General features: G+C 37.1%; 1 protein-coding gene across 1 annotated transcript in view; it reads left to right on the top strand.

The window, feature by feature from the left end:
• Positions 1-9,147: 9,147 nt before the first annotated feature.
• MYBPC3 (myosin binding protein C3) overlaps positions 9,148-14,478 on the top strand; it is a 64,404-nt gene continuing 59,073 nt past the window's right edge. Inside the window, exon 1 of the mRNA XM_005502166.3 lies at positions 9,148-9,324. Within this exon, the coding sequence (XP_005502223.2) occupies positions 9,300-9,324 (25 nt within the window). The 5' untranslated portion in view covers positions 9,148-9,299. The remainder of the gene's footprint in view (positions 9,325-14,478) is intronic.

The following is a 14,478-nucleotide window of genomic DNA, read 5'->3' as shown; positions in this document are numbered from 1 at the left end:
ACTCAACTGAGCGTTAAAAGTGGGTGAGAGCTTCAGAACTTTCTCTATCCAAGGCAAGAATAATAAATAATAAATATAAATTATCTTTCAGTCTTATAAAAAATCTTGCAACTCAACATTTAGTTACTGTTCTTTAAGGACTGTGTATATTATTCAACTAACGTTAGGATATGTCAAAGCTGTAAAACAATTTAAGAAGAGATTTTGTTTCTAAAATTCTGCTGTAAGAATTTACTTCCCATAGGGCACAATATAACACTCACTAAATTTGACTCATATAAACTCCACCTGCATCTACATTGCACTCATAGGATGGAAGCTGAAGACACTGAGGTAGCTCTCAGAAGGCTGGAACAACACTCAGCACTGACGTAATTAGGGTTTCTTCAATGCTGAACTAGAAACTCAGGACTGTTCTGCATGGTACTGATGATGACTCTCCACCACTGACTTGCTACTAGAAAGGGGTAAAAAAAGACATTTGCCCTTATCAGACTTGCAGAATTGATATTCAAGAAAACTAGAGGATTAACACCTCTCTTCATAAAAACATCTTTACCACAAGCACAGCTTGAAAAGCAGAATTGATCATTCTCTGACATTATAATTCAGAGAAGATAATTTCCCCTTGCAGGAAAATTATGATGACTGAAAAGAGCTGACTGGTGAGCTAATTGCAGAGATGTTTACGAGATCGCAAAAGTCATTTCAAGCTTGTCAAAAAGCCTTCTTAGATCTGAGAGACCTAGTTTTCAATTTTCCTAGCAAGTCTTGCACAGAAAACAGTTAGATGCTAGAGAAATAAAACAAAATTAAAAAAAAAATCAAACAGAAACAACATGAACCTTTAAATGAGTGATTTGAGCACTGTGTGTTACTGTAAAATCTTATTTTAGAGCAGCTAGATGTACTTGAATTGAATAATTTGCATTTTACACTGGTTTTGGCCACAAGTAACATGGAAATGGAAGAATATGAGGAAAAATATTTCTGGGGACAGTATTATTTATAATTAAAATATTTTAAAAATACTATTTAAAATAATTCAGCAAGCAGGTTTAAAATTTTCTTTATCTCCAAAGTTGAAATCTTTTTCTCTTCCTCTTCATAATGCTTTGAAATTCTATTTCTAAAAATATTCACTCCCCATCTGTTTCTGGTTAGGTTTTTCATCTGCGGCATAAAGGGCCTGAATAATCATGTGTTGCAGCTGTGAAGGAGACCAAATGATGATGCTTCTCTGCCACAGTACCATTTGTATCTCATCCAATCAAACTGGTCTGGATAGCGGGCTGTTTAATTAATCTAAATTATCACCACTCAGTTGCACATGCAAACAGAAGCTCTTTGGCTGTTTTAGAGAAAAATATCAAAATGAATGTGACAACATCACTGGTTCAGAAAAATTACAGAGAAGCAAGCATTCTATCTTCTGTGAAAGTGGCCAAGTGCCGGACAGGCAGACGTGCTGGAAAAAGGTAGGTCAGGTCATTATCTAGAGAGATGACCCATGATTAGCTCAAATTTATTGGACCATTTTGTGTCCCACTGCTGTTAGAGATCATCAATGCTTTTTCAAAGGAGGCATTCATACTACAGCTGGATATTCAACTTACAGATCACCTTTGCAGCCTGCTTTAAAACAAAACAAAACAAAACACAACCACTTTTATTAGCTGCTGACTAGTTCCTAATAAATTATTGAGTAAAGATATTATTTGGAAAACTATTGCTGAGCTAAATCTAAAATACTGAACTTCCTACTATATTTTAGACTCCATCCAGCCATACATCAGAGGTGTAGAAGGTAGAAAAATTGCACTGGCTCTACTAAGGGATAATGGGCTTATAATAATTTACAGGTATAGCATATATTTTTTAATTCTCCCCAGTCAAAGGGAGTTTTAGAGACATCTAGATCTGAGCTACTACTCACCTACATCAAACAGAACTGCAATTAAAGGTATTATCATTTGGTTTTGCCTGACAGTCCACATTTATTGAATTCCTCAAACTTCCTGTAATATACATATGTACACATCCTAATATATTTACTATTCTTTTGTCTCCTCCATTAAATTTTATCTCTATAACATCATTTTGAGATCCATACACTGCCAGAGTCTTATAATCTGTATTTGTCTCCATTTTCAATTACAACAGGGCTGATGCTCTATACTTTGCTAGATTTTTTTCCTCAGTAAACCTTCTGTCTCAGTTTACTTTTTTCTTTTTGTATCCCTTAACATGTCTGTCTTTCTTCCCTTTCTTTCTAGCTCTTGTCTCCCGCATTCAAATCTCTGTACAACAAACCTCACTTCATAATCATCAAGCTTAATTCAAACTATAGTGCCAACTTCATAACAAGTACATATATTACATGGCAGTTCAATTCAGTTTACTTACAGTATTACTCTAATTTTGCTTATACTCCAACTGCACATTATAAATTCATAGCAGAGACTTTATCACTGATGGCAGTACAATAAGTATTTTTTCTTTGACAAAGCTCAGAATAGTATCTCTTCCATGGGAATCCCACTCTTGTGTTTTTAAAATTTATGGATTACTGGTATAAAAGACCATTATATGACACAGACTACAGCATTCTGTGGGTACCAATTCCAATAATTTGCATTTACTTCTGATTTTTTTGGTGTGTTAACTTGCCATCTCAGCCCCTTTGTTTTTGTTCTAAGCAATACTTGAACCAGATTTACATAATTTCACATACCCATATACCTAAAACACTAACAATGTAAATGTTGGAATAAACATAGCTACTGTAATGAACCCATGAATCTCATCCTACACTCAAGCAGGCAAAGAGCTTTGCTCTTGGAAGCAACTGTAACATAGCTAAAACTTCACCAAGTTTCACCTTTCCTCTCTTAAAAATTTGCATATTGCAATTCAGTTGATTCAATTTAGCCTGTTGTATTAGGGAGATCTGTACAGAGCCCAAGTCATCAGAGTCCTATTCCAAGAGCCGGGGAATGTGAACTTCCAATGAACACGCAAACAGCAGCAGGTTGCAGATACTCTTTCTCGTTTTCTCACTCATAACTCACCCGTGTCTGCTTTAGCCCCATTTATTACTTTTGCAACACCTCACCAGGATCACAGAGTAACTTGGTTTGGAAGAGACCTCTGGAGGCTGCCTCATCTAATGCCCTACTCAAAGCAGGACAATTAGATCAGGTTTCTCAGGGCAACTTTCTTTATATTCTCTGTTTCTTTCCATTCTCTCCACTCATACAGCCACATCCCCCTTCTTCATGCCTTCAGTTACCCACAGTGTTACTTTTCACTATTGGGGAGCCAAAGCAGTACGTGAGAATGAGCAGAGCAGTCTATGGGTAGGAGGAGAATGAGGATGTGGTAGAGCAGATAAGCTTTAGCAGGAGGTGGTGGAGGAGAAGGAAGGGTGGGAGGAGGTGTTGGGGAGACCTAGGTTATGCAAAGGATTGGGGAAGCGGCTTTGTGGTAGGAAGGAATGCAGTTTCTGTGCTTTAAGGGCTCCCTCTGAGCTTTTAACTCCCCAGCAGCAGAGCAGCAGTGCTCCTCATATGAGAAGCCCTTTGACCACTGATGCCTTTATGCAGAATGCTCTGGTGCCTCTGCCTTATGCAAAGTGAAGAATGTTTGGGTGCTGAGCTGGCCATTTGCGTATACAAATGAGTTTGGGTTTCTTTTCATTTTAACGAACTAATCTTCTGAGTTTTGAGTGTATGCTGTTAGAAACATAATTCTAGAATCCTTCTTTAGGCATTCCCTCTTCCACTTTTTACCACCCACCAACCCACTGTTCCTTTCTCAGCCAGTCCCAGTTGTGCACTCCCAGGTCTGCATTCAGGTTTTCTCCATCTCCAGGCTCAGACACCAGATGCCTCCATATTTAGTAGATCTGAGATGCTTTATTCTCAAGGTCAGGTTTCAACTTTTGCCCAGCTAGTCTTTTTTATTCCTCTCAGCCCAACTTGTCTCACATGTGCCTCCAGTCAGCTTCTCTTCATGTGAATGGTTCTCAGTTCCAATATATTTATTAGCCATTTATAGTTTTCCCATCCCACACCCTCTTATAGTTTCAGTCCTATCACCTACTAACTCCCAGTTCTCTTCCCTTACTCCCATTTGTACCCCAGCTCCCCATTCAATATTCTTGTCCTTTGAGCGCCTATTTCAAACCCCTCTCACAACCTCTAGCCTCGATTTTCTTCCTACCCGCAGCCTTCAGTCACATATTTTTGCGTGTAAAGTGTAGGGATACAAAATGGTTGTGCAGAAGAAAGCTCAAATAAGCAGGATCAGCATTACCCAGATGTCATAAGCCCTTGTAAACTCGAGCTCTGTCAGTGAGGCCAAGTGTCTTTGCGCCACATACCCCAGAGCTCTGAGTTTCAAGAGCACAAAGGAAAGAGTCTGCCCTGTTTCATGGGGCCAGCGCTTCAGTGAATGACTCCAGCTGGGCCTGTGCTCTGCATTGAGCCTCCTCAGCTCTCCCACCATTCACACCAGTAAACCTGCAGCTCCTGGAACTGAGACTTCATTATACTACCTTGTCCTCAGAAACTGCTGAATCACGGAAGGGACGATATTTTCACAAAACTGAGAGGCAGAGAGACAAACGAACAGAGACACAAAATCAAATGGCATGACAGAAACTAAAAGCAAAAGAAGTCCCGAATAGAAAAGTAATATGCAGATTTTCCACCTGGATAGCTACATTTGGGCAAAGTCATAGCCATCTAAAACCATACCCTTTTAATAGGAAGTTGGATATTCTTATTAGAGGTAGAAGCTGCTAACTTTGCCTAGAAATAATAAACCCTGAGGTTTCTCTGCATAAGCTACACTACAACTAATGTAAATCAGGAAGATACATCACACAGCCTGTCACTGCAGGCCGCTTATTACTGTCAGTTTTGAACTTGACTTTGAACTACATGATGAAAGCCACTGTCTGAGACACAGAACAAGAATTTCAGAGTTGCAAGTTAATTCCTCTGACAAGGAAGCACACCCTTTTCCTTCACATTTACTTTTTTAGCAAAGCCCCAGAGACATTTATTATGTGTTGCTTCACTATATTTGTATATCAGTTTCATTTCAATATAGGATGAAACTTCATACACTTTCTAAAAAATAGTCTAATGTTGTGATACACTGGTTATCACAATCCACTACACATCTATTTTGGGCCAGTGTTGCCATCTCTATCATATATTTCATTTGCATAGCAGTTTTATTATTAAAAGTGGTTAGATAAATAAATAAATTAATAGAATGAAGAAAATGCTAGAAAAAGTTTACTATTACTGCAATGCTGCCACCTGGTAACCAGAAATGTAATAGCAGAGAAAACATTCATTTTGCTCTGCCTTGAACATGCAGACACTATTTTAAATAACATTTAAAATCACAAAAGCTGCAAAGTTACAACTGGAATAGAATCCTTTCCCTGCATCAGATTAAATCATTCTTGTGGCTCTGTTTCATTGAGGGGAAGAAGTAACTCATACCCTCCCCAGATTAAACTTGATTCTAAATCCTGGAAAGTATCTACAGAGAATAACCAGCTAAGGGACTGACTCACCACAGTACTTGAATTAAATGTGCCTGATTTTGAGCACACAGTAGTCACAATAAAGTCTATTTTTAAAGTTATTCACATCTCCAGTAGCTTACTGAATTAAAACTATACCACTAAATGTTTACAGAAAGAATCAAATCTACAGTGAGAAAGATATGGACTAGATAAAATGAAATCCTGAGAGAAGAGATCCAAACAAAATAAGATGTCATAGGCAGAAAATTGATTCATGAAAAGGAAAATGCTGCAACCACATTAAATAAGTATTTATTTAAACAGAGAGAAAAAAAAACAGATATAAAGGTTGGGAAACATGAAATACATTGGGAAAAGGCTTCCACGTGCTGATGAGAGTAGATAACTCTTCAAGTCTAAAACAGTTTCTAAATATCTGTGATAAATAAGCAGGAGAGAGTGCAAAACAGAAAAAACTTATTTACATCATGATCCCAGCAAGCATTGTTGAGATTAACTCCTGCACACTGTACTCTCTCCATTAATAAACAAATGCAGAGTATATTGTCTACCTTTTCTTTCTAATACACAGCGCAAATCCTTCATCATCTTATTATATGTTTTTAGCAATCTGTTATCCTAGCATATTTGATTTTTTAGATTAGCATAAACTTCTTTCAAATTCCCTAGGAAATTATGGCTCATAGACAGTTATTGGGATACTATCCTCAAACAACACACCCTTAGAATTGAATCTAATGAATGACTGTATCTCCTTTGAATGGCAACACAGTTTCGATCATCCCAGAAATTTCCAGATAAACATATTAACATAATTATTTTGCAAGACATGTGATGACAGGATGAACTCCCCCTGGCCATCAAAGTGATGGAAGTGACCTCTTACAGACATGTCGTCATCAGACACATATCTGACAGTTCTACAGACAACTACCTGACAATAAAAAAGTGGCAAATAAAGGAAAATGCTTTTGTATATAACATCAGGTTTAAAACCGTTATAATGTAGATTAATGTATTTTTTGTCCTAGATAATTTGAGGTGCTGTGACAAGTATAAAAAACCACCAACATTCAGACACTGAACGGCAATTTCTGATCTCCCAGAACAGGAGGATATTCCAAAAAGTTGGAAAATTCTGAATCAGTAATACAATTTCTATTTTTACAATGTGTAAATGTGTATTGGAAAGTGTATTGGAATGTGTACTTCCAATGTGTATTGGAAAGTATTGAGTCCAAGGAGTTAATGTCATTTTAGAGATAAATAAGTATTTAGGTGAATCAATAATATTGAGAGTTCCAGTAACTTAGAAGAAATAGTCAATATCTGTTGGCATTCAGAACGAGTTATCTGTTAGATATGCATTAGCCAACATTTAATTATTGTAAAGTTCTCAGTTCTTGTTTTGAAGCACCTCCTACTGGACACTCACAGAGAACAAATACAGGCTTGGAGAATATGAAAAATACTACATGTCTGCATTATCAAGATTTTTTTATAAAGTATATATTTCCTTTAAACCCACACAAATGGGTCTAGTTCTACTTACACTGTTTTAGTTAGTGGTAGTAAAGGCCTGTCGTGCTAAGTGTAAAAACAGCTTCAAAACTGAACAATCTTTTGAATCCGAGTCAAACATAACATGTTAGAACACTAAGTATTTTATCAAATCGAGAACCTTAGAACATAGCATATTGGCTTTCAGTAAAAATAATTATTTGCTAATAGGTGGGGGAGAAAGAATGAAGTAGTAAAACTAAGTTCTTTATGCAAAATGATCCCTGAGGAAGATTAGTATATTCTGATGGCAATTACAAGAGGATCATGTTTTAAAATAATGCAGAAGTGACTTCTGGTCAGCTAATTTTCTTTGTAAGCATTATTTCAAGGACACGTACTAGACAGGCAACTAAGTTGAGAAGAAGCATGGCTCTGATCATAGTCCACAGATTAATTTTCTTTCTCCATATCAGTCTGTGGTAGCTCTGCCTCTTGTGACCTTTATTGTCTAAGGCTGCAGGGAGACAACTCTGTTCCCAGAAGGGATCTGGATGCAGTTCCAACAGTGTGTTGAGGATCAGCTCTGAAGTGGGAGTTAATGGCAGCTCTCTAGTAGGGAGAAACATTTAAGAAAGGAATAGTGATCTTCAGTAGTTAAGTGACAGATTTTTCACACCGTGGGACCCAAGTCCTTTGAAAGAGTTCAAGCTAAAGCAAAGAGCTGAGATTTCCTGACTCTCAGTGAAATGTCTCAGGCACAGGATAGTAGGTCAAATACATATCATGCTAACTTGTGCTCCATCAGAAACAGAGGCAGTGGAAAATGTACATAGGTCACACATCCTGCCCATCTTCCTCGCTCATATGTAAAAAATTCCTTCAGGGAAAGGAGAAGAAGTATTTGGCCCAAAATCAGGAGATGTAGCAGCAGTCGTTCTTGCATGTTGACATTCGTCCCATCAGTCTACCCAGAGAGTCAGATGTCAAAGACACAAAGCACAATGACTGATGGGCTGCATGCACACTCATCTATTCTGAGCTTCCTGCCAAGAGCAGAAATCCTTTAGACTGAGGTTTTTACAGGCTTGTAAAACTGGAAAAACTGAAGACCACATTTTTTTTAAAATTATTTTTTTAATACTAGTGGTAGCTAAAATGTGCTCAATGCTTGGCCTGCAGAGTTTCTCTGATAAAGCTCAAAACTCAAAATGCAACAGACAAAAGTGACAGGACATGGATATACCACCATTTCAATAAAAGAGTGATTGTCCACAGTTACTATTTTGACATATGCTAAATGTATGAATAAATAAGAAGCAATGACTGAAGCATGAAATGGCAATACCAGAGTAATTTTCTAGTGAGATTTCCCTCAGATCTTTTCTATATAATTAAGCAAAAATAAAACTTCTAGAGGTATCAAACAGAACATTGCAACTATTTTTTAAATGGCACTTCAAGGAAAAAAAAAAAGACTTACTAGTTTTCAAGAAATATGTACTGCCGATTGAGTGGGTGGATGGGGAGGGAGGTCTGATAGTATTTAAGTAGTGTAATGCTTTTTAGTTGTGACTGCAAATGTCAGAAATGTCTAAGTGTTACTGAACAAGAAAGTTCTTTCCTGAATGTCCACATCTAGTTCTACAAACACAGTCTTTGATAGAAGAGGAAAAGAAAAAAAAAAAAAGAAAGAAACAATAAAAAAACTGTATGAGGGCCTGTTCAGTTCTGACCAAATTATAACAACAATAAAGACTGAAATAGGTAGCAAGAATGCAAGCAGATACATAGAATAAGTACAGAACCAGCATACAGGAAATGTAACTATCATATCTAGTTTGCTGAATGTGCCATAAACATGGCAGTGTAGGAATTCTTAAACCATTACGTATGTGAAGCTGGAAAATGTACTGTATGCATGTGCCACATCAGATTGTGCTCTGGTTTGTACCAACAGATCAGTGGTAGCCAGTCTTGGGTGGTTTGAGCTCTCTGGCTCCTGGAACTTGGCTATATTTATCCCAGCTGATGTCGCCTGTCAAGTGTGCCCTGCTGTCGATAAGGTGCCGTAGTTGACAACAGTGAGGGACCAAGGGGGAGGAGCAGGATGGAGGCTTCCACCAAGTGTTTCTTTAGGGGGTTTCAAAAGCCCTGCAGTCTCATTCCTGTTTAGCTCGGACCCTGCTTTCCAGATACAACTGGGAGCTTCATCAAAAACATAGTGAAGATGCCAGAGCCTGTAAAGAAAACAGGTAAGGAACATAACTGAGAGACAAAAGCTAAAACCACTTGACAGAGAAAAATGTAAGTGGCTTTTGCATGCTAGAGAAAAGGAAAGGAAAAAAAAAGAAAAAAAGAGGAAAAATAAACAATATTTGATGAAGTTATAAATGTAAGAGCTGTTGAGTGATCTTGCAGAGAAATCAGTAACTAGTTTGGCAACCCTCAGCCACAAAATTTTCTCAAGACACTTTGGATGAGGAAAGAATAAAGGTGAAATGCATTTAATTCTCAGATTCTTTTTGTTACTCACTTCCTTACCCAATCGTCTTTAGGACTCTGAAAAAAGCTTGCAGTCTCTCTCTTGAGCAGTTAGGCAATATAAACCTCTCCTGGTTTGGTTTGGTTTGGTTTAGTTTGGTTTTTGCTGATACTTTTGAGGAAGTGTAAGCAGAAAACTTTGATGGTATTTGTTGCTAGTGAAATCTCTGTGAAAATGAAAGTGAATAGCACCTGGTTCAGAGCTTATTCTTTCTAGTTCTTCCAGTCAGTGACAGTAGAGCTCTAGCAAAAAAGAAGACATTGTACTGTAAAGAATATATGCATATTTCTTTTTAGTCACCCTCATCCATTCTTTCCCCTTGAGCCAGAAGATAACTAGTCATTTTCAGAAAGCCACGGTCACAGAGCCTTGTGCAAGTCCTGCCCCACTAGAAAAATATCAGGAAAATATTTCAGATTTAGGAAAGTTCTAATCTAAAATTGAGAAACAATCACTCAGAGGCTGCCCACATAGGAAAGAAGGGGAGGCCTAGGATGGGCTGAAAGGTGCAATGAATCTGTCTGAAAAGGAGGAAGAGAGCCTGGGAAGCAGAGGTGGGGAGAATTTAGCCTCAGGACACCTGTGTGTGGGTAGAGGAAGACGTCTCAGAAGCACTTTGTGTCCACAATCAAGTTTGGACAAAAAGTTGTCAAAAGCTGAAGTTCCAATTATTTGAAAAGTGTGCACACATCCAATCTGCAAGGCTGGAGAAGATGGTACTAAATCTGGAATTCTTCTTTTAAATCTCTTCATTCACTGATGCCAGTGTATGCCCAGAATCACTGCTATCTGAATGCACAGTACAAGATGCACACTTTTTTATTAATGTACTGTTTCCAAAGTTGTTCAGTAATAGCTGTTGACACTTATTAATGTAGGCCTTTGTGCTTTGCAAAGGGCTGAACAGGCATCAGTCTCCTGTCAGGCTGGTCAGTGGGAAAATCTCCTGTGATCACCACAACAAAAGAAGAATAACTTTTTAAGAACATTCAGATAGATATAGAACATTCAGATAGATTAAGAACATTCAGATAGATATAGAATTATAAATTAGAATTATATATTATATATATTAAAAAGTTTGTGCCAGAACTTGTAATTGTAGATAAATGCTTGAAAAAGACAAGCTGTAAAAGTTCAACCATCACCCAAAATATAAGACAGTCATAATCATCTTCTATTTTTGGAGTAATGTGATTTTTGAGATTTATTGAAATGTCTAATGCTTGTGACTGACAATGCTTACAAAAAGAAATATGATGGAATTAGGCAAATTTGACAGTGTGATAACCAAGCCACTGTGGCTTTTGATTTCTAACGGTTTAACTGCCTATAACATTGCCAGTATCCACGGATGAGAGGCGACTTCTCTGTTTGTGAAAATGCCGGCCTTTGCTAGCTAACAGTGAAACTCTGTTCCAGATTATTTATCTAGAGAAATCTAATAGGTGTCTAACATCAGAAGTCCTACACAAATCTTATGAACAAACCAGCCCAAACACTGTAATTATCACAGCAGGGGGAGGAAAAGCTCTTATTACCCACTCTGAGACAGAACCAGTCACATGCTCCATAACTTCTAGAGGGGATCTTCTCATTCTCCCAGGAGACATTAATCCCTTTGGTTTTCTCTTTCATGTTGTTTATATAGTTCAAGCCATTTCAAGATGGGATAATGTTGAGCATAATCCCAGGAGGGCTGAATAACCATCTAGCAATTCATATAAAGGAAAATGCTTCATGCCAGAGAATGATCGGAGATATTCTGCCTATATCTGCTGTTTTAACAAACCTCCTAACATGTAAAAACAAATAAACAAACAAACAACCCACAAAACCTGAAACAGTGAAGTAGATATTCCAACAGACATTCTTTTACTTTAAAATGTATAGCTAAAATACTTCAGGATAAGGTACTACTCTAATTATTTACAGAATACCAAAAGAACTGTCATAGCTTTCCCTACATGATCAGCAAGAGGATTTAGATGACCCATAGCAATTTAGTGTCAGAGCAAACGATCAAACACAGAAAAGCATCACTTTTTGGATGGTTCTGTTGCAGAAACTTTATGTTCTCCTCCCTTTGATTTAAACATTTCATAATTAACCTCTGTTCAAAGGTTTGCTTTTTGGAAAATTTTGATTGACTTTTTTTTTGTTGTGAGAATTCAGAAGTTAAAAAAACCCCAACCATTTCCCTAACAATATTTTGTGACATTAAGAGGAAACAGCTGACATTTTAAACACCACATTTACTAGATAAATGGGACTTAATGGGAAATGTGTGCATTACTAAATCTGGAAAAGGAGAAGTCTGGTATTACTCACCTTCTCTGAAAACCAGTCCATTTTTATTCACCTGTTTTATAGATTGAGGAGTCTAGATTTTGCAGTTCAGATTAGGAAATTTTAACGAGGGTTTATAAGTAACCTGGCTTGTAAATACACAGAGGCTATTTGCATAATAATAATCAATGTTGCATAATGAAGAGTAGACTGTACAATTTTAGTCTGAATATAAACTCATCATTTTACATTTGCAAGCACCTAGCACAATAAGGTACTGCTCCATGATAGTGAACTTCTGTGCCCTACAGTAATACAAAAATGAATAATAATAATAAATATAGATATATTTTCCTCTTTTGTGAGTTAAGATTCAAAGCAATCTGAACATTACTTTTCTCATTTTACAGAAAGTATGATGGATGCAGAGAGAGAGAGAGAGGTGATTCTGCTTAGTGAAACTATTCCTCGCCTATTGCTCATGTTACAAGAATTTACAATCTCAGCTGCTGAAGTAGGCAAGGAATGATAAGATTGAGCAGTTCAATAGCTTTTGGATCATGGAATGATTAAGCTTGTAACTGCAAGAAGCCACTTAGGTCCTGACCGAGGAATGCGTAGCATCTTTATATAGTTCCTCAGCAAGGAATTTACAAGCTCCATTACTAAGTCTGCTTATCCAGTTTGGCTTTTAACTCAATGGAAGAGCAAATGGTATAAAAGGAAAGCTGGATGCCAAGTGGAAGTACTAAAGCAAAGATAAATATTCAACAAGAAGCCTTAACAAATTAAGGAATCTCAAAAGCTAATACTGCTTTCATAACATTGATTCAATACATTGGGCAGATACATATTTTAATACCAAGTACACAGAATGTGCAGTAAGATAACTCAGCTTTGTGAGAGAAAACCTGTGGCTCTGTTTTTTCTGATTATACTCATCATAGATTTCTGCTGTAGTCTGTAGCATGTGCGTTCAACTGGGTACACTAGATTCTCCTAAAACATTTATACCTTTAACAGTTTTTATTTCAGAAAGGCAGAAATATCACTTGAAAGCCTTATCTAATACACATTCTCCCTAAGTGCTTATCTCCCTCTCCTCCATGTACATATCACTAATAATGAAAGATGAAGAGCTGAAGTCAGAGGATCACTTTGAAAAGTATGAAAAAGAAAAACAAAAAAAGTTCTCCTCTATCACTCTATGTAGTTAAAAATCACTCTTGTGGAATCTATATTTCATCACTTTAATTTCAAATGCTTCACGCATACTTTGAAATTCAGTGATTTTAGGAAAAGGTTTTCACCTAATGTTTGTGATTCTTAACAAGCCAAACTATTTAGAGAATATGGCTAGGAATTTAAATTATTCCAGTTAGTTAAACATTTTTTAAATATACGTCTCATCTCCATTTTTTCTGACAATAATCAAATAGGAATGTCTCTTCTAGTTTCTAATACTAACCTTTTCTCTTATTAGGGACACAACAGTCCTTAGTAGCTATTTGCTAACAATATGATGCTGTACAAATACAACAGAGAAATAGTCTGCCTCAAAACACTTAAAAGGTAAAAACCTAGTAAATAGATAGTTCAACAAGAGAGCAAAGGAAACAATGATCAGTACGACAGATAGTAACCTGGGTATTAGCTTAGTAATTTTCTAGGTTTTTGCATAGGAAAGTATGAACAAGTTTTGAAACAAAGTAATAATCTAGGCTGATGGTGGATGATAGAGGGAGATTGTTTCAAAGCAAGTCAGAAAGTAAGGGAGAAAGCATGAAGGTCCTAATATGAAGATTTAATAAATGGCAGCAGTAGGAAGGCAGAACACTAGTTTTATTTATTTAGGGGAAAAGTAAAGGAAGCTGGTTTGGGAACTTAAATGATTTCATTCTCATATAGTTTTCTATTTCTTCAGCCTCCTGATTGAAAGACTAATTAATAAATTATTTTCAAAACACAGTATGATCATGGATCTCCTAATAGAGCATTTTATTACTGATTAATGAAGCTGTAATTCGTGTAACATACATAACTGTATGGCTGATGTGTACATCTTCAGGTGTTACAAGACTTTTAAAGGATGGGTACTGCATGCACAATCTGGTAGCAACAGCATTAGCCACCGAAAAGTTTTCTGCAAGACTATTGCAGACCGCACGCAGCCTGCTTCCTCTTCTGCCTGGTGCAGAAATTTGCTGGTTTACATTACTCAGAAGTTATATGAAGTTCTTTGCATTATGGAAGCTAGAAGTTATTAAGAAGGTCTGAGATATAAGAAGTGCTGAAAAAAAAGGTTAGTACAAAGTGGCTCTGGCCTCATTTTCTTTCATTAGCTCCACATCCCTCTTCTCACCCCATGTTAACTCCCCACAGCAATTCCAGTTCCATCCCCACAAAACAGACAGACAGACAGACAGACAGACACACACACACACAGAGCACCTATTGCTCTCCTTTCCTCCAATAATTCCTGTCACCAGCAGCACTCGTAACACACGTGCGTCTCTGCCCTCTCCCCAGAACTGCTATAGTATGTTAGTACTAATGTCACCCTTCTCTCCCCTTG

The sequence above is a fragment of the Columba livia genome, chromosome 5 (assembly GCF_036013475.1).
Source record: "Columba livia isolate bColLiv1 breed racing homer chromosome 5, bColLiv1.pat.W.v2, whole genome shotgun sequence".
Classification (NCBI taxonomy): Eukaryota; Metazoa; Chordata; class Aves; order Columbiformes; family Columbidae; genus Columba; species Columba livia.
This window is presented reverse-complemented; position numbering and strand designations above follow the sequence as displayed.